We start from the raw sequence: 24,079 nt of genomic DNA, 5'->3' as shown, positions 1-24,079 counted from the left end.
ACATCCTAATGTCATTGGTTTTCTTTGTTAATTTCTGCAGAGATTTTTCATTTTTAAAAGAAAAATACATTTTCCCCTTGCAAAGCGCGCATAGAATTATTCTTTCTGACTTCTTGTATCTTATCTACTTACTGGCTTGTAACGCCTCTCAGCAGATTAGATTATGTTGTTATGGAATGGAAATAGTAGAATTTTTCAATGTGACTAATGCTTAGCAATAGTATTTTATTTTGAAATGCTAGAATTTGTCATTTATGTTTTTGTAGTGTAAATGAATGCAGCAGATAGATCTTATTTGTAAAATACCTAAATAGAGAATTTTTTCGTAGGTATTAGGATATACCAAGTACGTGAAATGGGAAAAGATCAATAAAATGGACAGAATGGGCATAAAAGCTAGAAGAATACTGCAAAACATGAGTGCAGACTTAAGTTAGCTTTTAATTTTCAAATATCAGTGCAATGTTAAAAAAAAGAGAGAGGAAGTTATGCAGAGGGTCCAACAGGCACACAATTCACTTACACCCTTTGCAAGGGGAATGGGAGTATCTGCTTCACTTGAGTTATCTGCTACCTCAGTATTTTCATATGCAAACATATCCATCATTAAATCATGTTGTGTTAGTGTCTGTTTTATGTCAATGTATGAAAAAAATTCATCAAGGTAATATCACATTCTTTGAATTAAGATTAGGATATAATGAAATTTAAGAACAACCCTTCTTTTACTTGAAGGAAATATTCTCTCCATGAAATATGATGAAATGAGAAGAAAAATGATAAATTCTATGTTCTTTTCCTTTTCCGTGTATTAATGCACTGTACAAATTTGAAAAACTTGACTCAACAGGAAAAAGATGTAGCTGTGTCATCAGACTTTTTAAATCCACCTACACTTAAATTTGAACTTCTGAGCACAGCTGTGTATCTTCTTATCCAAACTGGATAAAACAGATAATAACTTATTTCAAGGAAATATTATCTGCTTCAGTCTGAAGAAGTGCTGTTAGTTTGTTATAACTTCTGTCAAGTAATTTGATTTTTAGTGTGACACTGAAATATTTATTGCCTCTTAGGGCTCCTTTTTATGCCTTTATTCTGCTGTTAGTTTTTTTTCTCTAGGAATCAAGACATTCTATGTTTTATCTCCAGAGATCATGTATACAGAGTGAATCTGTGTTAATATTTCCAAGTCACTGTTTAGTTGCTTGATTTTTGAGTTCCTAAGACCCCTAACTATGTCAGTAACTCAAGTTGACTTGTTATCCTCAGTCGTTGTTAAGCAGTTAACTTGTAATGGTAGAAACCAACTTTTATTTAGCACATGCCCATATGTTTGCCAGATAAACATTCTTTTCTGCAAGAGTAATGTTAGATTAACCATTCAGAAGGCACAGACAGAGAGATGGATTGTTAAGTTTGACTGGAGTATGCACTGGTGTCAGGAGTTTAGTTTCTGAACTCTCATGTAAACTAAAAAAAATATTTGGAGGCGACAAGGAAATGTTTGTGATCCATGCTTTACCAATGTATGAAAATTAATGTGGTTTGGTGTGTCTGAAAATCAAGTGATTTTGATTAGGAAAGATAATAAAACTGCAAGGCATTTGTAACTCTCCTATTTACCTTATGTAGTACTAGCCAACTGAAAATGACAATTTCTCTAATGACTTTTGTTGTTAATCAGTTTGCTGATCAGTTAAAAGATTTATAATATTACAAAGGATATTAAAGATAAAATAGGAATCCTGACTGCTTTGAAAAAGGAATTACTTTTTTGGTATTTTCCAGCCTTGGTATTGTCTATCCACTTCTGTCACTTCTGCAGTAGTGAAGCTTCTTCAGAGAACACATGCTCTTTCTCCCTTAGCTAGGCTTCACTTAGAAATAAACTGAAATTTATTCAAGCACAAAAATGTTTTTTCTGTGGGTCAAAAAAAGGTTTACTTGGGTTTTTTCATGACTTACTTTGTTCTCTGCTTATTTTACTTCTGATTTCTGGAATATCAAAGAGTGTTTTGCCACTCTAAGAACTTCAGTTGACTTTCAGAGCTCTTTTGTTTACAGCTTCTTAAGGGCTTTTTGAGTGCTTAGCTGCTGCATAATAGTTTGTATCTTCAGTATATGCCCATGTAATAGAACAGTGGCAGCATTGTTAAATACATCCTCTTTCATCTTAGAGTAGTACAGTGTTTACTTGCAAAGAAACCCCAATGTGAAGATATGTGCTTTTGGTATCTTGAAAACAATAAAAAAGTTAGGCATTGTCACTAATGCTGTAGTTGTCAAGACCTTTGCAGATTAAATCTGTAAACCTAAAGCCTGATACAGTGATGAGCTGTAAAAGCTAGTAATGTGGGAGCATTCTTTGAAGAACAAGAATATCTTCTACCTCACTGTCATTTGTAGTCAGTAGTCCAGGCAGCCTATTTGAGAAGCAAATGATTCCTGCTTTGGCTTAGTGCAGCTAAAAAATTTGGGTTTAAATATGATTCTGGTGTAGAAGAATAATAGAAACTTAAAATAATACAAGTTTTCACAAATGTTACCCAACAAAGGGATTTCTCTATTCTGAAATTCTTCAGTGGTGGTTCTTGATAACTCAAGCCAAAACGGAGAAGAGCGTAGTTAATGTTTTTGCCTCAGTGATGGAAAATACTTGGCCTATGTAACATTGCCTGTTTTGGAAACCATTTAAGATCATTATCCTTCCTGCCTCCATAACTGTTGATGCTTTTGTCCCTTTATGATTACTGCTGTCCTCCAGATTTTGCAATCCAGAGTTTTGAGTTTTGTCTCTGGATTCCTAAGCATCAGATTTAGTGCTTAATTGTTTTAATTATGTGAGAGTTTTGAAGGTGTTGTATTTTGATATACTAAGAATCTTCATGAAGTTGATAGTTTTTTTGTTCTTTTTACCACTTTCCCCACCTTCTGTTATGTTTAGAAAAGTGTAAACAAAAGCCTTCCCCCTTCAGTAAACTTCAGTTAGCCAGCGTAGTACACTAAACAAACAGAATGCCCAAGAGTAAGAATTGGTGAGATGCTCATGATTAAAAGGTAAAATTGAATAATGGTGACATAATTGTAATACGGTATTTATTAAATATTTCAGAAATAATGTCTCACAATGAACTTCTGACTTTTTGTGTGTTTGCTTATTTCATGTACTCTGGGACTCAGTATATGCTGCAAATTTAAAGCCCAAACATTTTCTTTTAAGTCCTCCTGCTGAATCATCTGCTGAATCAACTTTAGTTGCTGAACTTCAAGAGAAGCTTCAGGAAGAAAAAATGAAGTTCTTGGAGCAACTTGAAGAACAAGAGAAAAGAAAGAATGAAGAAATGCAGAACATCAGAACATCACTCACTGCAGAACAGCAGGTAAAGTTGATTCTTTTTTTTCATTACTTTTGCTCCCATGACAGTTATGTGTTCTTTTGCTGTTTTGAAGTTGGAGTAGGGTTTTCTCTTCAGCTGTGTAACACTTCGACATTCTGGAAGTTTGCACCAGGACATGATGCGTTAATGGAATCCAACACTTATACATTTAAAAAAACCCCAAAAAACCCAAAAACACCCCCCCAAAAAAACCCCCCAAAACCAAACAAAAACCCCAAACAATCCACAAACCCAAAATAAAAAACTGACAAAGAAACTGGGCTATCCAGATTCAATTTTTGTGGCTTCTTTTACTTGAAATTTTTATTCATTCATCTCTTTAGCTGCAGAAAGATACCAGTTACTACAAAATTTTGGACAACACTATATATTTGAAATGCTAATTGATTTGGAATGTTGCTTACTGGCTTTTAAACCTTGTTTGCCTGGACAGGTGGTGTTTTAGGTTTAAAGCTAACACTGTATTTTACATAATGAATTTAGAAACACTACGTACTCCACACCTTGATACAAAATCATGCTGCACTAGATTAATATTTTATATCTGTATCCACACATCTTCCTTTCAAAACGTCTTGAGTTCTTAAATTAAATCTCTGTTAGCAGCAGCTATTATCTACAGCTTTGTTGCATTTAAACACCGAGAGAGGATTTTCTGTTCTAAGCACCTCTACTTACTCTAGCTATGGTGGGATCAAATAAGGACAAAGAGACAGGGTAGCGATCAGCCAGCTTGGTGAATGCTATGAATCACTTGGTGCATAGAACACAAAATTGCAGACAGCTATAAAAAAAGGAATATTATTGAAATTCTTGGACTGCAAGCATTAATACTGAGGTGAGCCTTACATAGTAAATCTAACAGGATTTTTTTCCTACATAGGTGACTATTAGATTTATTTTTCATCACAATATTCTTTACTATTCCATTTTACTTATTTTCTAATACTATTCTTCATTTTTGCAGCAGAGCATGGAAGGGAAGGTTCTGAGGCATTCACAGCAAATTCTGAGGAAAGCTGAAACTTTTTATTAATAAACAAACCACCCCAACAAAACCAAGCAAACAAATACCTTAAACCCAGAAAAGTGGTGTGTCAGTCAGTGCTAACAGTTAACCACACTGGCTCTGCTGATTGTTGAATATTTTGAGTATTTAACCCCACCTTTGTCTTCTTTGTCGTTATTTGTTTCCTCTGTGAAATTTTCTTGAAGGTGTTACTTATGTTTGTAGTCTGATAGTTTTGTTATGCAGACATATGCCAAAGGCTGCTGTGCACTATGTAGAGTGTGTAGCCTGCCAAATATTTTCCATTTTAAGACTGAGAGTTGGTATGGATAGGTCAAGACAATCTTAAAATTCACAGAAAAAGTGAAATTAATTTAAAGTATCATTTTGATAGATGGTATTGGTAGTTTCTGTCTCTCTTCAACAGCACACTAAGAGTAAAAAGGATGAGGGTGTAATGGTCAGTAGAAAGATTGAATAAACAGAGTTGTTGGATTGAGACTGATGGCTATGCTGGCCTCTTTTTTTATATTCAGTTATTCAAGCTATTAACCAGGATTCCTGTATCTCTTTTGCATTAATTAATTGTTCCCTGAGCAATTAATGCATGACTTGAAATGTATTGTTTAGATCACAGTATATTAATATTTTTCTTTGTTATTGTATGTAACATATCCTGATTCATTTCAGCTTTGTCTTATTAATCTTTAAAGTAGCTGTTTTAAATACAAAACGTACAGCTATTTTACATTAACTGAAATACAAAGTATTATAATTAAAGAAGAAAACAACAACTTGCAAATTATTTTTTGTAATGATTTCTTTATTGTACTATTTGTGGGTACTGGACCTGGGGGAATGAGAGAGTTAAAAACAAAATAAATTTTAAAAAACTGTTACAGAGAAACATCAAAATGTTGCAGATGTATCTCTTCACCAAAGCAATAAGTAAACAAGTTTTGATTCCTTTTTTAATTAGAAATTAGAAAACTGAAATGCGTGCTGTCTTTTGTACTTTTTTGTTCCAGTGATGTATTTTGCATTATATTTATACAGTACATTTCTTATTTCAGTAATAATTCCTTTCTGTTTTCAGACCAACTTTAACACTGTTCTGGCAAGAGAGAAAATGAAAAAAGAAAATATAATTAATGATCTTAGTGACAAATTAAAAGTGCTTACACAACAGCAAGAAAAAGATAAGGGTAAGCAAAGTTCTTCAGAACTATTTGTCTTCTCTAATAGGACTATTCTATTTGCTGCAGGTTGGTTTTGATCCTTAGTGCTTGCTGTTATTAAAAGCATTTCTGCTTATTTGTGTCATAGATTTGATTGAAACACTTTCTGAAGACCGAGCTCGCTTGCTTGAAGAGAAGAAGAAGCTTGAAGAAGAAGTTAATAAACTGAGAAGTAGTAATTTTTCTCCATCAACCTACTCGGCAGCAGCGTCAGAAGTTTGTGGAGCCTGTGCAGCTGATGTTCCCACTGACACAGACAGATTGGTTTCTGACTTTGGGGCTGAAGGGAGAATGGACTCCACAATGGAAACCAGTATGATGGCTGTGCAGTAAGTAAGGGGCATTATAGTAGAAATATACAAAGCCCGCGCCCGTTCTAGAAGCGTACGCTGTTGGGTGTTGTGGAGTACAAATGGGCATGTTTAACGCTCTTTCCACCTTTGATATGCTTCCTAAAATTATTCTTTTAAATGTACATGAACATACAATTGTGGTGTCACAATCATCAGAAATGTGTGAGTTTGATGACTTATAAGTATACAACTTAAAGCTGAAACTTGACCTCACAGTCATGAGATGAAAAAATAGATCTAAGTATACCAAATGTAAGTTAAACAGAAGAAGAACTGTGATAGTGAATGAGTTGGGTGGCTACATGTTATGGACATACCTTTTGAACAGTGTCTCACTTTCATGCCTCTAGCTTTCTGAACAATCCCAGACTTCTCCATACCTTTTATAGAAGCAATGAACCTGACTGGGAAAGACACAAGGTTTTTGCCAGAGGAACAAAAGCAGAGTTGTCAGATACACTTCCATTCACTTAATCAATGTCCATCACGACGTATGCCCTAACCTAGAATTGCATACCCAGAGAACTAAATGTTTCTTACAGTAATCATTCCAGTCTTGAACTCTCAAAACAGATTTACAAAAAAGAATAATTCTAAAGATAAGCTTGTGAACAAAAAAAATTATGACTCAGTGTATTAAAAGTCAGGTAATATACAGAAATTATTACAGGTTTATGTTGACTACTTCCTATTACATGAGAGCTAAACAACCTTTTAGCTGAAATGAGGTAATGATTAGCATGGCTTAATTATAATTTACTCCAAGTTCTACTTGGCAGTTTGCTTGACATATTTCATCCCAAAACTTGTCCATTTTCTTTTCCCGAGCAAATCAGTTTGGACTATAAAATGCATTACTTCTTCCCTATTAAACTGCTTTTAAAATACCTTTTAATTGTTTTAGGAATTGCTCTCTATATTAAGAAATTTCTTATTGCGATGTGAGTATTGTCTTATCATGACCCAGTGTTCAATGAGACAGATAAATGGAAACAATTAGCAAGTTCACATTAGTGTCTCTAGGAAAGGGTCCCAGGGCACTCTAAACTACTCTCCAATAGCCTTTAAACTACAGACTAGGAAAATATGACATCACAGAGCTGAACTGCACTATCAGGAGTTAACTGTCAAAGCATTTGGAGCTGTATCTTTCATCCTGGTGGCTTGAAGATATTGTGAAATACCAAGAAATGTCCCTATCTAACTTGATAGACTGATCAGTGACTGAAAGTTCACTGGCTTGTTGCAACAAAGAAGCTCCTTGGTTTAAAGAAAAGAAAAAAAATCCCCAAAAACATGCCAGAGATGTCAATGCTGATTCTTAAGGTATCTTTCTGGGCTGTTCCATCTGTGCTAGCAAATATTATAGCACGCTTCACTGAGTGAAGATGGTGGGGAGGGTGTGGAAAAGATATTTTTGATCGTGAAAAAAAATTTCATTTTTAACCTATCGATTTTCTTTCTCTTTTAGTGAAAATGTCCATATGTCTGAAGAAAAGCAGAGGATAATGTTGTTAGAAAGAGTGAGTAGATTGTTTGGGAGGTGAAGTGTTACAACTAATTACTTATAAATATGTGCGTGTGAAGTTGTGCTGTCACCAGTTATATGCTCTGATGCAAGACACTGTCTGCAAGGATTATAAATATAATTTCAGGGCATGTTTTTTCACTGTACTCTTTTTGGATCAGTATAATTCACTGAAGTAATTCAAGATAAGTATTAGTACATTATTCTTGTCCTAGCTTTGTTTTATTCTGTTTATGTAGGCTTCAGTGTGAATGACTCAGATGTAATATTTTTTCTTAGAAGTGACAGGTGACATTGATCCAGAGAATTTCTGCAGTAAAAAAAAAAGTTGTGATTACTTTTTCAAATTAAGACATACAAAGCAGCTGGACAGGAATTAGAATTGATTTTCTGCTTTCTCATGGAAATGAATAATTTCTCTTAGGCTGTATTCTGGGGAAAAGATGAGATTAACCCCTAGTCGTTACACTACAATATTTCAGATTCGAGGAAATTTAACTGTCCAGTCATGTCTAACTCCATCTCAGTTGCCATTTTAAAGTTGACTATAAAAAACCAAAACAGCAATATCCTTAACTTTCAGCTTTCTAGGATCATTTGGACTAAAATCTCTGACCTGACAGAGAAAACTAGTGTTTTCTGTTGATGCACTGTGGGACTCTATGATGCAAGTGCCTGGATGTTACTGGCAGAAGTGCTTACCTGCTTTATTCTGTCATCTGATTATAAAGGATTTGTCATGGGTAGAAGCTTTAATGTAGTAATATATTACATTTCTTCTGCTGTTCTATCAGTGACTTGTTTTTCCAACTAAAAGGAAAATATGAGTGTGGAGGTAAATACAGCTTAGTAGTGGGTTTTGTAGCACTGGGATAATTGGTAGACTTCAATTTTTTTTTTTACATGTCTTTATTCAAAATATATTTTGATAATTGTTTTAGAATTGAAAGCTGTAGTATCGTATAAGTAGTCAGGCTCTAGTCATATCAAAACTTTTTTAAAGTGTTTGTACTGTATAAAGTGTACTAGTTAGCTCATCAGATGAGATTTTCTTTCAGACTTTGCAGTTGAAAGAAGAGGAAAATAAGAGATTAAATCAAAGATTGGTAAGTATTTGTGCAAGGCATGTTTTAAGTCTCGTGAAAAAATGAAAGCTAAAAATTATTGTCTAAAATCTAAAAATGTGTATTTATTAATTTCAAAAATGTTTTCAGTGTTAAGGCAAGAGGTAAGTAACCTGATAACCTTTCAAAAGTACCTCATCTTAGCAGTCTTCTCATGGAAAAGATTCACAGGATGGGAATTATCAGGACTGGAGAGAAACAGAGTTTTTCCAGAAAAAACATAGAACATTCAGGCTTGGGGTACAGGGAGTTAATTTCCATGGCTCAGTTTTTCAGCAACAGTAGATTGACAGCCAGTTTACAAGAATTATATTAAGCCTAATTAAGAGTGTTAACAATAACATAGAGATGGTTTTGGGAAAACTGCACCTGTCGCTTTTGTAAGGTGTGAAACTTTTAATTCTACATATTTTCTCACTGGAAATGCAAACAGCCATTGTCTTAAATGCTTAAGTAATAGTAAATGCCTATGGCAGGAAAAAGAATATGGTGACAAAGCACCCTTGATTCCTGGGCTATGAATCCTTCTTTTATTTATCCTTGCTAGCAGGTCTCAACTTTAAGTCTTTAAGAAATTACTGTGTGTGGGAAACAAGACACATGGTTTGGTTGGACTGGCCATGATGATCTCACCTTCTTTAAGTGGCAGGTGATATGTAGAAGTGTGGTAGAAACTGATATCTGTGTAGTTGGAAGTTACATTTCATAGCAGAAGTGTTTGATAAGCTTCTCCAGTAGAAGTTAGCATATTCTGTGAAAAATGTCGAGTTTTAAGAGACCCACAAGGATCATTGAATCCAGCTCTTGTCCCTGCACAGGACCATGTGCCCAAGAGTATCATTGGGCAATGCTTCTTGAAATCTGTCAGGCTTGATGCTGTGACCACTTCCCTAGGCAGCCTGTTCTAGCACCCAACCACCTTCTGGTTGAATAACCTTTTTCTAATATCCAATGTAAACTTCCCCTGACGCTTCAGGCCATTCCCTCTGTTTCTGTCACTGGTCACCACAGAGAAGAGATCAGTGCCTGCCCCTCCTCTTCCTCTCACAAGGGGGTTGTAGACTGCAATGAGGTCTCCCCTCAGTCTCCTCTTCTCCAGGTTGAACAGACCAAGTGACCTCAGCTGCTCCTCATATGGCTTCCTCTCAAGGCCCTTCACCATCTTCATTGCCCTGCTTTGGACACTCTCTGACAGCTTAATGTCCTTCTTATATTGCGATGCCCAAAACTGCACACAGTATTCAAGGTGAGGCTGCACCAATGCAAACCAGAGTGGGGCAATTACTTCCCTCGACTGGCTGGCAGTGCTGTTCCTGATGCCCCCCAAGGACATGGTTGGCCCTCCTGACTGCTGGGACTCTGCTGACTCATATTCAACTTGCCATCAACCAGGAACCCCAGGTCCCTTTCCACAGTGCTGCTTTCCAGCATCTCATTCCCCAGTCTGTACATACATCCAAGGTTGCCCTATCCCAGGTGCAGAATCTGGGACTTCCCTTTGTTGAATGTCATATGGTTGGTGATTCCGCAGTCCTCTGATTTGTTGAGCTCTTTCTGCAGGGCCTACCTGCCTTTGAAGGAGTCAACAGCTCATCCCAGTTTTGTGTCATCTGTAAATTTGCTTAGTATCCCTTCCAGTCATTTATGAAGATGTCAAAGAGCCAGGGCCTAAGATGGAGCCCTGTGGAACCCCACTAGTGACAGGTCACCAGTCTGATGTTACCCCATTCACTGTCACCCTCTGTGCTTGACCCATGAGCCATATGCTCACCCACCACCATGATGTGTTTTTCCATGTGTGCTGGACCAAATGTCCAGAAGAGTACTGTGAGAGGCAATATTGAGAACCTTACTGAAATTCAAGAAGATTACATCAACTGGCTTCCCTTGGTCAGCTGGGTAGCTTACCTTGTCATAAAAAGAAATCAGGCTTGATAAGTAGGACTTTCCTCTCATGAAGCCATGCTGGCTGTCACCAATGACTGCATTGTCTTTCAGGTGTTTTTCAGTACTTCCCAGAATAATCTTTTCCATAACTTCACCAGGCACTGAAGTGAGACTGACAGGCCTCTAGTTTCCTGGGTCCTCCTTCTTGCCCTCCTTGAAAATCGGGACAATGTTCACCAGCTTCCAGTCAACTGGGACCTCTCCAGAATCCCAAGACTGCTCAAAAATCTTTGAGAGAGGTTGTGCGGTGACATCAGCAGCTTTTCGAGGATTCTGGAATGAATGCCATCAGGCCTCATAGATTTGTAGGGATCCAGCTGGAGCAGCAGATTCTGCACAATTTCAGGGTTCACTGAGAGTTGATCGTTCTCACAGGGCACTGAGACCCCTTGGTCTGTCATCTGTGTTGAAGACAGAGGCAAAGAGTGTTAAACACCTCTGCCTTGTCTCTCTCCCTGTTTATGAGTTGACCACCCCCATCCTGTAACTGGCCAATTATATTTCAATACTGCCTGTTGCCTTTAGTGTATTTGAAAAGCTCTTAATTGTTCCCTGTATTTCTGTCCAGCTTCAACTCCAGCTGAGCTTTGGCCACACAAATTTTCTCCCTATGGCAGCAAGCAGCATCTCTGAATTCTTCTTTTGTCATTTGACCTTGCTTCCACTGGGCATACACCTTCCTTTTTTGCCTTATTTCCAAGAGAAGATCCCTACTCAACCAAGCTGGCCTTCTGCCTCGCCTGCTTGACTTCCACCATTTGGGAATTGCATGCTCCTGTGCCCTTAAGAGGTGATGTTTGAAAAGTGACCAGCACTGATGGACCTCGGCACCTGAAAAAACATTTTCCAGGGGGACCTTACTTACTAATTCCCTGAGCTGCCTGAAGTCTGCTCTCCTCATGTCCAGAGTTGAGGTTTTCCTGGCACTTTTTCTCCTGTCAACAGAGATTTTAAACTTGATTGCTTTGTGGTTGCTGTGGCCAAGATGATCCCTAAAAAATTCAAATTTTATTTTTAACTGGGCATAGGAAATTAATACTTTTTCAATTCTTTACTTATAATCTGTTTTTTTAATAGATAAATTTATTTTTATTTTTGTTTTTATCCTTTTTCCCTCTCTTTCCCAATGCATTTATAAAACTGAAATATACATCAACACTTAAATATTAATGTTTATTTCTATTAAGCTTCTTCAGATATGCAACTTAGAAGGAGATCTGCACAATAAAGAAAATCTTTGAGGGTCACTATCTTTTGCAGAAGAACTTGTGGGTTACCTCTGCAGGGAATAAAAAATAAAAAGGACCTTATTTTAGTACTAGGAGTGTTATTACAGGATTTTTTAGTTTTATATGAATTACTGAGAAATTTCTGTGTAAAGTCCATAAGAACTGTATTCATAAAAACATTCTTTACTAAGTTTTAATGGAATTATTCTCAATATTCTCATTTTTTCTGTTTCCCTTAAAATTAGAAATTAAGGAAAAATATAGAAATCGGGCTAGTTTGCATTTTAATTTAACACTTATTCTAGTTTTTAAAATAGCAAGAAAATCTCTGATCTTAGTATCTGAAAAGAACTCTCAGACACTTTTGTGAACAATCAAGGCAAATTTGACAATGTTCATGCTAGCTGCAACTTTTTCAAGAAAGAGAAGTACAATGTGAATAAGACAAATGTAGCCTCTAACAAAAAAAAAAACCTCTGAAGTTGGATCCTCTAAAGAAAACTGCTGAAAGCATCATCAAAATTTGAGAGCTTTTTGTATTGTACTGCATTCAATTTGGACTTATTCTTTGAAGAAATGTAGAAACTGAATTGTGAAAAGGCTTCAAGCTCATGTGAAGACAGGCTGGTGCTGCCTCTGGGGAAGGCAGAGGGCAAGATTGACAATAGGAAATATGGTGTAGGGAGCAATATTTGAGTTACAGCTGAAAAATCATGTGCTAAACTTCAAGTATGAGCAATCTAGATCTGAATAGCTTGTATAAATAATCCAGGAAGTAGGAATGAATGGAAAATCTGCAGGACCTCTAGTCAGAGTTTCTCTGGAGCAATTATAAATTGTCTTTTGTAAGGAAGTTTCCAGAGGGTAATGAAACGGATACATTTATGTCAGATCAACTTCTCTAGCTACTTGCCTGCATGTGGGCCAGGTATTCCTTCGTAGATAAAAAGTAGTGTTACCCACTTTCATTTCTCATTATTGTAGTTACTGTAGAAAGTTTGTGTGCAGTTATATTTACTTTTAGGTCTAGTTTGTCCTATTGAAGTTAGTCCATGTGCCATTAATTTAAATTAATTTAAATATAGGATAATTCTAATGTTCAAACCCTCATATAACTGAGCCTTTGTTTGGTCTTAGTTGATTTGACTCCAGTTTTATTCCAGGGAGTGCTGATCTGTCTTATTACAATAAACTTCAGATTTTGTGACAGTTCTTAGAAAAATTGAGAAAACATATTGAGTTCAATATCTAGAGTTTAATTGTAACAAATATCTTTAACCTTCAGTGTTCTACCATCAGCCTTTTCTAGTGCCAGCGGCTTCTGTGTTACATGCACAGCTGTATCATAGATCTTGTGTATGCTCAGAGTAAATCTTCACTGTCACTGATCTGGAAAGCCCTTCTTAGTTTTAAATAATGAGGGAGAAGTCAGTTTTGCAAGAAATTTCATAATCAAATGTAGGTCTTAAAAAAAAAGGTGCAATAATGAAACCCTAAAACAAATCACAAACAACCAAACCCACTGCAGAATGGGATGACAAAAGTATGCTGTTTTTTGAATGAATATAAAATCTGCAAGACTAGACACTGTTTGAAATCAAAAATTATCTTACCATATTCTTACCTGTAATGTACATTTCATCATAGCTTGTCAATACTTTATAGCTTTTCTCTTTTTTTATAGATGTCCCAAAGCATGTCATCAGTATCCTCAAGACATTCTGAAAAAATAGCAATTAGAGAGTAAGTACATGTTAATTTTCTTATCAACAGATGGACATACATTCAATAAAATAAGCGTATAGTCAAAGAATATCACAATTCTTCTGTTCTTGCTCTGTGGTGAAAAGATATATAGATCTTCTCTATATTTCAGCCATCAGCTATTGAAACATCCCAGTTGAGCGTAAATCAAATTTTAGAAAACGAATTTGTAAACAAAAAACCAGCCTTTCTGAATTCTGTATGTCACTGACTTTCTTGAATTCTGTAGCTTTCTGTACATGGGTCATATCAATAATACTTCATGGGATTTCTAGAATCCTCCCTGAGTTTTCCTTTAGATTACTCGTTGTTTATCTGTAACCTTGAAGTCATGCTAAGAGAAAGTAGAAAGAAATCTGTTCACCTTTGAATATGCATAGTGCTGTATTATATTACGAGAGGAGTTTTACCTTCCCGAAGTCTTCAAAACTCTTGGCTTATCCTGACAGAATGAAATTAAATCAACTCAAACATTTTGTTAGGTATTGTCAATCTGTTAGCAGCTGCATGTAGAATTGTTGCTGGAAAAAGAAATATTCTTGCAAAATATGAAAGCTCCAGACAACTTCTTATTATCGGACTTATAAATTACTTGAGTAATATAAGAAATCCTTTTGGTAAGAAAACGAGCACAGATTATTCCATTGACGTTTTCTGAATTGCACCAGTTTGCATTTTTATTGTAACAAGGTCAGTGTGTGAAGGGTCAGTTTTTCCCTTGAGAATCTGGATATTCCGGCAACTCTCTTGGTAGTCGTCTGGGAGGAAACATGGTGAAAGAAGTTGTCTTTCCAATAGAGATGTCTTTAAGTCAATATAGCCAGTCTTCATAATAAGTCCAGACAGAAAAGCCTGGAATACTGTTTATGTAATCAAAAAGTGAACTTTTAAGAAGATGAGATAAATTTTCTAGATTTACTGATTTGTCTCTGACTATGTATCTGTAGTCTCCTTTGATGAAGAAGAGTTTTCTGCTTTCTTTGCCGCTTCCTCCCCCATCCCCAGAGGACTAATAATATATATTCTTAGAGCCCCCCTCGTGATCTAATGGCTTATTTGTAGCTATTTTAGAATTCATTTCATTAATGACTAAATAATTTACTTGCAACACATTTGCACTGGGGAAAGGAAGTTTGGAGACAAAAAAAGTTCTTTGAATTATTTTACTGAAACTTGGCATGAGAACTTGATGGCTTCTTATGTTACCTTAGTGTCAGGAAGAAGCAGATTTTTAAAACTTTTTATGTAAAGTCACCACAGTGTTTATTTTGCTTTTAATCCTTTGATTAAAGATGGGCACTTCATCGCTTCTTTGTCTTGTGTGCTTAAGATTTTAGGATTGAAAGGTACATAAATATTTTGCTGTATTTTTCTATGTTCTAATTAGCTTCATTTTAAAACATCAAAAGAATGTTTGTAAACACTGCTATAGCGATGGTTACCTTAATTTTGGGTGAATAGAAATAATGCAAAATTAAAACTTTATTTTTTTATTAGGCATTTCTGATTATTTTTCTTAAAGCAAAACTGACAGTTCTTTTGAAGAAAAATAATGTGAGCTGATTGATGTAGTACATTTCAAAAACGCTTTTCAAAAGGTAGCCTGGTTTTGTTGACTTGAAAATGTAGAATGTATATATGTTGGTGTAGCAAGTAGAAACATCTGTTCTGCTCTTCAACTAAGTCTCAGTCTGTGCAGTACATGGGGAAAAAATGTAGCGTAATTAATGTAGTTTTAAGCTTCTATGCTTTTTCTTATTTAAGTTCTGTGATTTTATTTTTTTTCCCCAGTTTTCAGGTTGGCGACTTGGTTCTCATTATCTTGGACGAAAGGCATGACAACTACGTGTTGTTCACTGTTAGTCCAACCTTGTATTTCTTGCACTCAGAGTCCCTTGCTGCACTGGATCTCAAACCAGGTGAGTGTGGTAAGTGTCAGATTTCTTCTAATTACTAACTCCTCCTACAAATAACACTCTTCACTTTCTAACACTTAGTAAGTGATTTTATAAATATATATGTGATAAATACGAGAAGCGTGTAATACAGGTAGTTGTCAGCTATCTTTGTAGCTTTTGGTATTTGTTCTAATGCGAAATATTTTTCAGGACAGAACATTTTTAATCAAAAATTTATATAAATGTTAATATCTTGGAAAAATAGGGAAAAGTATCTGCATCTTCAAAGAAGCTGTAAAAAAAAAAGGGGGGGGAGAAAATGCCATTTTTGTACACACAGAGAGTATGTTAACATTCCCATCAGGTTACTTCAACTATTTAGTAGCATGAATAATAAATAACAAAATATAGACAACAGTATATGGGGATTTGCAAGCAATATTTTTGCTGGTTGTTTTTCCACCAAATTCAAATGGTATTTAGCAAGGCTAGTAAGTTTTCATAGAACACTTTCTGTATGGTTTTTTTTTATATTGATGGCACATTTGCTTTTTTTCTCCCTTAATCTTCAAGGGGTTTTTTTGGCTGGTTTTGGCAACTGTGTAAACATAGCTAAATCGAAATCTTTTTAAATGAGCTACATGAAATAGATTCATGTAAATGTCTTTAATCTGTCATGTGTAGTATTTTTTGCAAACCCACCTGTGCTCCCAACTTTTTGGAAATGTCTAAGAATATGCATTAAAAGAAAATTTAGTATTCATTCTAAAGTGAAAGTTTCTACATGTTATTGCATGTCACAAGCTGTCAAATTATTTTCAATGAGCAGACTCACAATAGATTTCAGTTATGATGAAAGATGATAGATCTTAAATAACTGTGTAGTCTCCAGAAGACCACCAGTCCCTATCTGAATTCTGAGTCTGCTGAAGGATGTGTGCCATGTGTCATCTGTGAAGCATAAGGGGAGAATACCTGTCTTAGTTACAGATATAATATGTTCTGAACTATGGCATTAGTAGTGCATACATAGCTATGTGAAATATGGTAGATTTTCATACTGTTGGTTTACGTATATAATGTAAAAGCTGTTGCCGTGGGATTTAGGTGCTGAAAAATCTCCCGGAGCAGTTAATTAGGGGTGAGATAAGAAACGGTTTATTTTGCCAAGGCTAAGATGTTACAAGACATCTGTACCTGTGCCCGAGAGGTTACATTTTATAATACCATCCATCCAATCCCAGATGTGTCCACCCTGTGGTCTTTACTCTGGACCGCCCCGGGTCCACCCCCTGAAAATGGGTCTGGGGTATATTTCAGGACCACCTACTTCATCACCTTCACCATCATCACAGCACAAAGGGTACATAGTTACCTAATTCTTGACCATGTGCTGTTGTTCAGGCCCTGATATGCTGTTCTGCCAACAATCTAGGCCTTGCCTTGACAAAAGACTAAACATTTCTACTGGATTCGGGGCTATGAGTGATATAGGGAGCATAGAATGGGGTAAGAGGGTTAAGGAATGCGTAAACAAGGGTGCTACAGGGAAAGGGAAAAGGGAGGGAGTGAGTGAGGGATGCTGCTTTTAGAATCTACTTCCACTACTTATAAAACTTACAAGTATTAGAAAAATAAAAACCATTAGGGGCTTAAGGCATAAAAGCCGTGTCAGTTGGTATGTTACTGTGAGTACATAATTCACTGTCCTGTTTTCAAATGGACTTGGCTTGCTCCATTCCTTACCACTTGCTAACTAATTAGTCTCAGATTTGAAGAAACCCCACATAAAAAAACCAGTGAAGACTTACCTTTTGCTTGAGGAACACATTTGTCTCTGTCTCGGTGCTTCAGGAAACCGTGTCTTCTTGATTCTATTCCTCCATCAGGGAAGTGGAAAAAATGAAGTCCAGAACACCAGTTGTATTTGTGATAGGTTAAAATTGATATGGATCTAAGTGTAATGCAAATTATTGTTTTAAGGGCTGCCAAAATGTTGCATCTAAACCTGACCTTTTGTATTAACAGGCATATCAAATTGTTAATTCCATATAGATCTACCTAAACTATTAAGTGTCAGGGATCTAGGCTATCATAGGATGTCTCTACTTACATTAGGATGGCTTAAAATGTTATGACAACACTGAAATTGGTTAAGGAAGGACCTCATGGTTTCAGTGTTGTCCCTTTGGGATATGGAAATTTCCGTCTGCAGATGTAGGGGAAAAAACCCCTGCGTCTCTCACTATCTCTGTTAGATCAATTAAGCCTGTCAGCCCAGCAAATTCTAATTTTTTGTAATTTAAATATTAGCTGTTGAGCATTCAGATCATGTGTGAGTTCTTTGCACTGATTGTAGGAGTGTGGAGTAGAAAAGAATCTACTCCACTACTAATTGCCACTTTAACCTTAAAGGCTAATAAAATTTCAAAGTGTGGTTCTTGAGTGAGTCATGTTCTAGTCACTACATACAGTATCTCATAAATAGTCACCCTTAGAAAAGCGTTAATTTTATTATTATGTACAGGGTATTTGATATTTTTCCTTCTATTTATTTTGATATTTTATTTATGCTGTGGTTAGTGATAGTTAGAAAAGAGCAAAGCTAGTAAAATGGGTGTAATTTCTTGGAATCCAAGACACATAGTTTTACTTACAGTTAAAGAAATAGATATAAGCTGAAAGTTTATTTATGCCCACTGTTGCTCTTTTAATCTGTCACTTTATTATTGAGGTTTTTCACTCTTCTCCTTTCTAAACAGTATCAGGTACTCTCAGAAGACTGCAACCAAAACAGACAGACTTGTAGGGCTTTGAAACTATTATTTATGAGTAACTAATTTCCATCACTAATATAGAAAAATAATCAAATGTTTCAGTAAAAGCAATAATAATAGCTGAGTATATAAGAATTTGTCGTTTGAAATATTTCAAGAAATTTCTGCCTTCAGTCAGACCAAAAGGTCAGACTTGGTTAGTGAGAATAATTTTGATTCATTAGTGAGTTTCAGTTTTGATTTGCTATTGTCTTTAATATTAGTTTTTAAAACAAAATTTGAACTGAAAAATCAAGTTTTCATTTGAAAATACCAGTAAACTGTCTTGATATCTGAACTTAATGTTTGTTCATTTATTAAAAAAATTTAATTAAGAATTTCTGCTTTTAATGAAAATGGAATGTAATATCCTGTTACCTGTAGTTGCTTATCTAAAGTAATAAATATATTTTCTCTTTAGCATCAGGTGCATCTCGGAGACCTTGGGTGCTAGGAAAAGTGATGGAAAAGGAATATTGCCAGGCAAAAAAGGTAAGGAAATAGTAATGGAAAATCATATGCAATTAATAGAGAAGAAAATCAATTTAAATATTTGTAACAATTGTGACAAGTACTTTCTGCATAACAAGTTAGATGAAAATTGCCCTAAGTTCTGCTATTCCTGTTCTTCTTCTACGTCAGTGAACAGCAAGAGAAGGGGAATTAGAAAAGGGTTCAGTGAACAGTGGATTAGGTATTTGCATTCACACTGCCCAAACCTTGCCAGAATCATAAGGGTCTAGTAAACGCTGAGAGGTGGGAATCAGTTTCTGCTTATAAATATGAAAATCAGGGGAATAATCCCACATGGGTTTCTAATTTGTTGTTTTGTTTTTTTTTTCTTGTAGGCACAAAACAGATTTAAAGTTCCTTTGGGTACAAAATTCTACAGAGTGAAAGCAGTACCATGGAACAAAAAAGTATAACACAACAAAATTTTGGTTTCTTCTGTCTCCGTTCTTTTTTTGACTTGTCCTTCAGTGCTCATTCATCGCTTCAAATACCAGGCCATCTTTTTATACTGAGGTCATGAGACAAGATACGTCATTGATGTACTGCTCTTACTTTTTAACAGGTGACATTTTAGAAACAAGAAATTCATCAAAAACTCTGGCCCTAACTGCTTTGATTTTTCTTTTTTTTTTTTTACCCAGATAACTTTAAGAGTGTGGACCAAATGAGTTCATTTTCTCGAAGGGCAACCACCTGAAACATGGTTTGTTAGCCATGTTAATTGCCTGTTAAATATACATTAGCTTGTATTTAGATGTTAAATGTTAGTTACCATTATTACCAGCATATGTCCTTTTGTGAAATCATTATCAAAGTACTTGCACTCTTTAACAGATTCTTTATATGTGTAAAATTCATCAACTATTTAAAGAGGAGTGTTCATTGCATGCAGATAATCATATAATTTTTCTTCAACATGAGTTTGCCTCAGTAGATGAATAAAAATAACTACTGCAGCTTGTTTCATTACATGAAAATGCTCTTTAATGTTAAAAAAACCCTTGTAATTTGATAGACTGATTTTGAAAATCAGTCACAGTTAGATCTGCAATCTTCAAAAGCACTTTCAATGGATTGATCACACAGATTCTGAAGGGAAGACACCTGTGCCGTTTGTTGAAAGTGAAGCACTTGTTCTTCTCAACAAAACAGAAATCTTGTATTAATCTATTTAGAAAAATCATATTGATGAAATTGTATTTCATGGTTGAGTTTCAGGAAAAAACTCATTGTACATTAACCATACAAGAGTCATTTAAGTAACAAATTATTGTAATTGTAAAAGACATGTAGAATTTTAAAACAATAAAGATTTGAAACCGTATGTGTTTGAAGTATTTGTGTGCCTTTAAATATTAGCTCTAATATTTATTTCATGTTAATCTGTTGCAGCTTCTCTGTGATTTCTCCAGCAGTTTCATTACATAGAGATACCCAAATTTTCTACGAGAGGTAGTAATTTTCAACAACATTTGGGAATTGCAAGAATTACCTTGTAATGATAAAAAAGAATTTAAGTAGACAGAAATTTTAATTTTGTCAGCATATTAAATGAATAAAGGACATTTTAAAAATAGTTTTACCAGATACCTTTTTTAAATGTCTTATTTATTTTTAATAACAGCATAAAAGGATGTACTATAAATGTGTAGTCAATGGAAAGTGAAATTATGGGCTCAACTATGAGCTGATGCCTAGGACTTAATTCACAGAGTTAATCAACTTTTGATTTATCTTCAAAAGGTGTGGGGTGGAAGAAAAGAGATAAACGAGAGAAAAGAGATAAATATCTGCTTCTGCCCATATGTTGCATATAATATTTCTTCAGACTAACCAGTCCACTTGAATACCCAGAAACTTCTGTATATGCTTTATTTAAAATTTTGTTCCATAACAATTTTAAGTTCAGATTTTTATGAAATGCATGGGCTTGTAACTGAATCATATCTTTGATTAAATAAATCTGAGACATTTGATCTCTGGAGAAGAGAATGTCATTTCATCAAGTAGCGTTCTTCTCTGATTGTTAAATGTACTAATTTATGTACTGACTTCTTAAAATTAGTTCTCAGAAATGCACCTTATTCTTCAAGAAATAGTTTTACCATAGTTGAGTACTGCCCAGTGTCAAATACATAAATATCATAGATCTACAGGACAAGTTTAAAGCATAAAAAAAACCCCAACCACCAAATGAAACCAACAACCCATGTTGCAATGGGTTTTTTAATCACTGAATTTTTTACCTAAATGGGAATTCAGTTCTGTCTGCAACTGGTGTAGTCTTGTTCCTATAGTCAACTGAGTCACAAGTGGTTTAAGAAGTTGTACACACACTTGTTCCTTTTAATATGCCAAGTGTTTAGAAGCCTCTATCTTTTAACCTGTTGTTAAAACTTTCCCAGCCTCATAATCTCTACTGCTGTGAATATTATTTGTTCTTCAGTGATTAATTGTCTCCTGGAAGCCATCAGGCTTTGCTAAGAGGCACAGAATCCTTCCATTTCTGGGAGGACAGTTATTCCTTGTGTAGCAGCAATGGATCTGTGCAACAGTGGGTAACCTGGCACTATAATGTAAGACCCCACTCTTTTGTTATTGAATAGTCTACTTCAAAGATAAGTGAAACGACCTGTAGAATTTTCTTCATGGAGGAAAGGATGTGCTGTTTGTCAGGTTCTTCCAAGTTGGATAAAACTGCTAATTTGATGATGGTCCTACATGACAGAGTACCTACACACTGCAGTTTCTTTAGGGCATACAAAAATAAATGTTTTTCTGATAATCTAATGTCATTAAGCACTAAGACCTGTGTGTGTGTCTTGCTGCTCTGTGTTGATGACATACCGTCAAGTTCATTTGTTGCAGGCTCTGGAGATGGTGACCTGAGTGCCAAAGAGAGGTGAGTACAGAACTCCATGCTGAGAATTAAAGTCAGAAATTCTTTTGTCTTTGTTTAAAAAATCTAAACTTTCTAGTCTGTTTATTGTTACTAGGTTAAAAAAATATATATTTAAGCTTATGGACAGTAGCAGTGATAATTTGTGGTGCTATGAAAATGAGCTTGATTTCTAGTTTAAGATAGACAAAGACGTGACTGACATTTATATAACTCAGAAACACATGAACAATATATGAAAGTGAACTTGTGAAGCACCTAAATAAATTGATTAAAATAAAGTGCTGTAATGCAAACTATGGGGGAAGAAAAAGTCCTTCCCTGCTGATATCTGCCACTTAAAAGAACACCAGGATGTATCTGTTATTGTTACATGACATCATATTTTTAAAATATAAATAAACAGCAATGGCTTTGGTTTTTCAGAGTATTTGTCATGTGTTTCATTTTATAATCTTTATGTATATTCAAAATGGAAATTCTGTCAAACAAACTCCTAACATATTCAGTAATGATTCTGAACAGTCATTGAGAAAAATGTAGTTTACATATTTTTTGTATGTCACGGCCTTACTAGTTCTTGAAACTATGTTTGTTATGCACCACCTATGTAGTTCATCTTGCTCCATAATAAAACTTTGTGTATAGCTATATGATTTGGATGAGGGCCATGTTCAGAAGGGGTAGGGCAGAAGCTGGGGGGTAAGTTTTTGATGATCTCAGATTTCCCTAATTCTTTTGTGGAGCTGCATGTTGGAAATTTAGCCATTACTAAAAAAACCTCTTGTGCTCCTGCTAATACATGTTTAGTCCATAAGGTTGGCTTTAGACAAAGGCAGCTAATTTTTTTAATTGCTAAAAGGAAAGTGAATGGTAGAGAAAGTTGATAGAAAGCAAATGTTGTCCTGCAGATTCAACACAAAAAGGATGTGATAATTTAAAAGGAATTTTTTGCAATGTTCTTGGAAGGCTGTATCCATTTGAATATTCTGAGAAGCATATCAGTTTTTACACTGGTCTGCAGTAGGTCTCGGGTCAGGAACTTTTGCTGTGTAGAATTTAGTTTTGTTTCATTTGAGTCTTAAGGTGGTCTATGAGTAGGACCAGTTTACACTGAAGTATACCCTTTTCTCTAAATATACTTGTTGTTACACATGTTGCATAGTAGGACTGGGAAGTCTGCCCTCTGCAAAATTATTATGTGCCTTTTTGCAGTGCTAGTTTTCTTTGTGATCTAATATTGCATCCTTTCTTGTTTTATGGAGTTTTATTTAGAAGCCAGATTGGCTGTAAGCAGTTATGGCAAAAATTGATTAGTACTTTGTAGTGATTTTTCATTCCTATAATTTTTTCATTAATAAATTATAATGCAGGGAATTATTTCTTAGTGCCAAATTAATAATTCTAGAAACGGAGAAGAACTATATTGCCTCTATTGCCTTTTGAAGCTACATTTGCCTTTTAAACTTTGGTGAGCTATCTCAGTGCTGTATTTTAAGGTCACTGATGTCTTCAGCTCACTTTACAAGCCATTTTGCAGTCCTAAAGCAGCAATGATAAATGATGAAGGATAAACACTTACTTCCTTTAACACTCGCTGTGTTAACACTCAGTCATATTAACAACATCCACATAAAATACTGAGGAGCATGGGAAAGTCTAGTCCCCAAATACCAGCTGAGAATTGAGTTCAGTGTTGATGCACTCAAGCAGCATCAGACTTGGAAAACAGTTGAAGTTGGAAGGGACCCTCCAAGGTTGTCTTGTCCAACTCCCTGCTCAGACTGAATTGCTATGACAGGTCTTCAGTTTACAGCTAACTTGGCAAACATTCAATTTGGTCCTTTGTTTTGAAGCCTCATTTGAAACTGATAGTGTAATTTGAGTAATTTCTAAGTTCTCCCCTCAAAATCTCTCTTAGGTAAATGCTAGCTTTTAACATGCTTTCACTGTAAAATGTTTTTTATTTAATTGTAAATGCAAGAAATGTGGCAACTACCAAGTAGTTATTTCTACAGCTGCTCCCAGCAAACACACCAGACTATTTTTCTGTATATTAGATGATTATTCTGTATAAGAAGAAACTGATGCACAGGAAGTTTCACCTGAATTTGAGGAAGAACTTTTTTACTCTGCAGATGATTGTACACTGGAACAGGTTACCCAGAGAGGTTGTGGAGTCTCCCTCACTGGAGATATTCAAGAACCATCTGGACACAATCCTGTGCTGTGTGCTTCAGGATGACCCTGCTTAAGAAGGGAGGTTGGACCAGCTGACCCACTCTGGTCCCTTCCAACCTGACTGATTCTGTGACTCCGTTTCATAGTTCTAACTGAGTTTTTCAAGTACCGTGAATTTA

At 35.4% G+C, this 24,079-nt stretch overlaps 1 protein-coding gene across 3 annotated transcripts in view; it reads left to right on the top strand.

Annotated features, from left to right (window-relative positions):
- RB1CC1 (RB1 inducible coiled-coil 1) overlaps window positions 1–20,141 on the top strand; it is a 72,266-nt gene extending 52,125 nt beyond the window's left edge. For 2 of the 3 annotated variants that reach the window (XR_003526891.1, XR_003526892.1), the window contains 8 exons: window positions 3,224–3,383; window positions 5,507–5,615; window positions 5,737–5,977; window positions 7,473–8,635; window positions 13,514–13,572; window positions 15,385–15,512; window positions 18,729–18,799; window positions 19,156–20,141. Coding sequence is in view for 1 of the 3 variants with exons in the window: in XM_027638608.1 (XP_027494409.1) it covers window positions 3,224–3,383; window positions 5,507–5,615; window positions 5,737–5,977; window positions 7,473–7,524; window positions 8,588–8,635; window positions 13,514–13,572; window positions 15,385–15,521; window positions 18,729–18,799; window positions 19,156–19,233 (955 nt within the window). In the remaining 2 variants the exon portion in view is untranslated. Of the gene's footprint in view, window positions 1–3,223; window positions 3,384–5,506; window positions 5,616–5,736; window positions 5,978–7,472; window positions 8,636–13,513; window positions 13,573–15,384; window positions 15,522–18,728; window positions 18,800–19,155 lie in introns of all 3 variants that reach the window. The other variant, XM_027638608.1, reaches the window with a different exon arrangement.
- Window positions 20,142–24,079: the final 3,938 nt, after the last annotated feature.

Source organism: Corapipo altera, unplaced genomic scaffold, assembly GCF_003945725.1.
Source record: "Corapipo altera isolate COAL_440 unplaced genomic scaffold, ASM394572v1 49, whole genome shotgun sequence".
Classification (NCBI taxonomy): domain Eukaryota; kingdom Metazoa; phylum Chordata; class Aves; order Passeriformes; family Pipridae; genus Corapipo; species Corapipo altera.
This window is presented reverse-complemented; position numbering and strand designations above follow the sequence as displayed.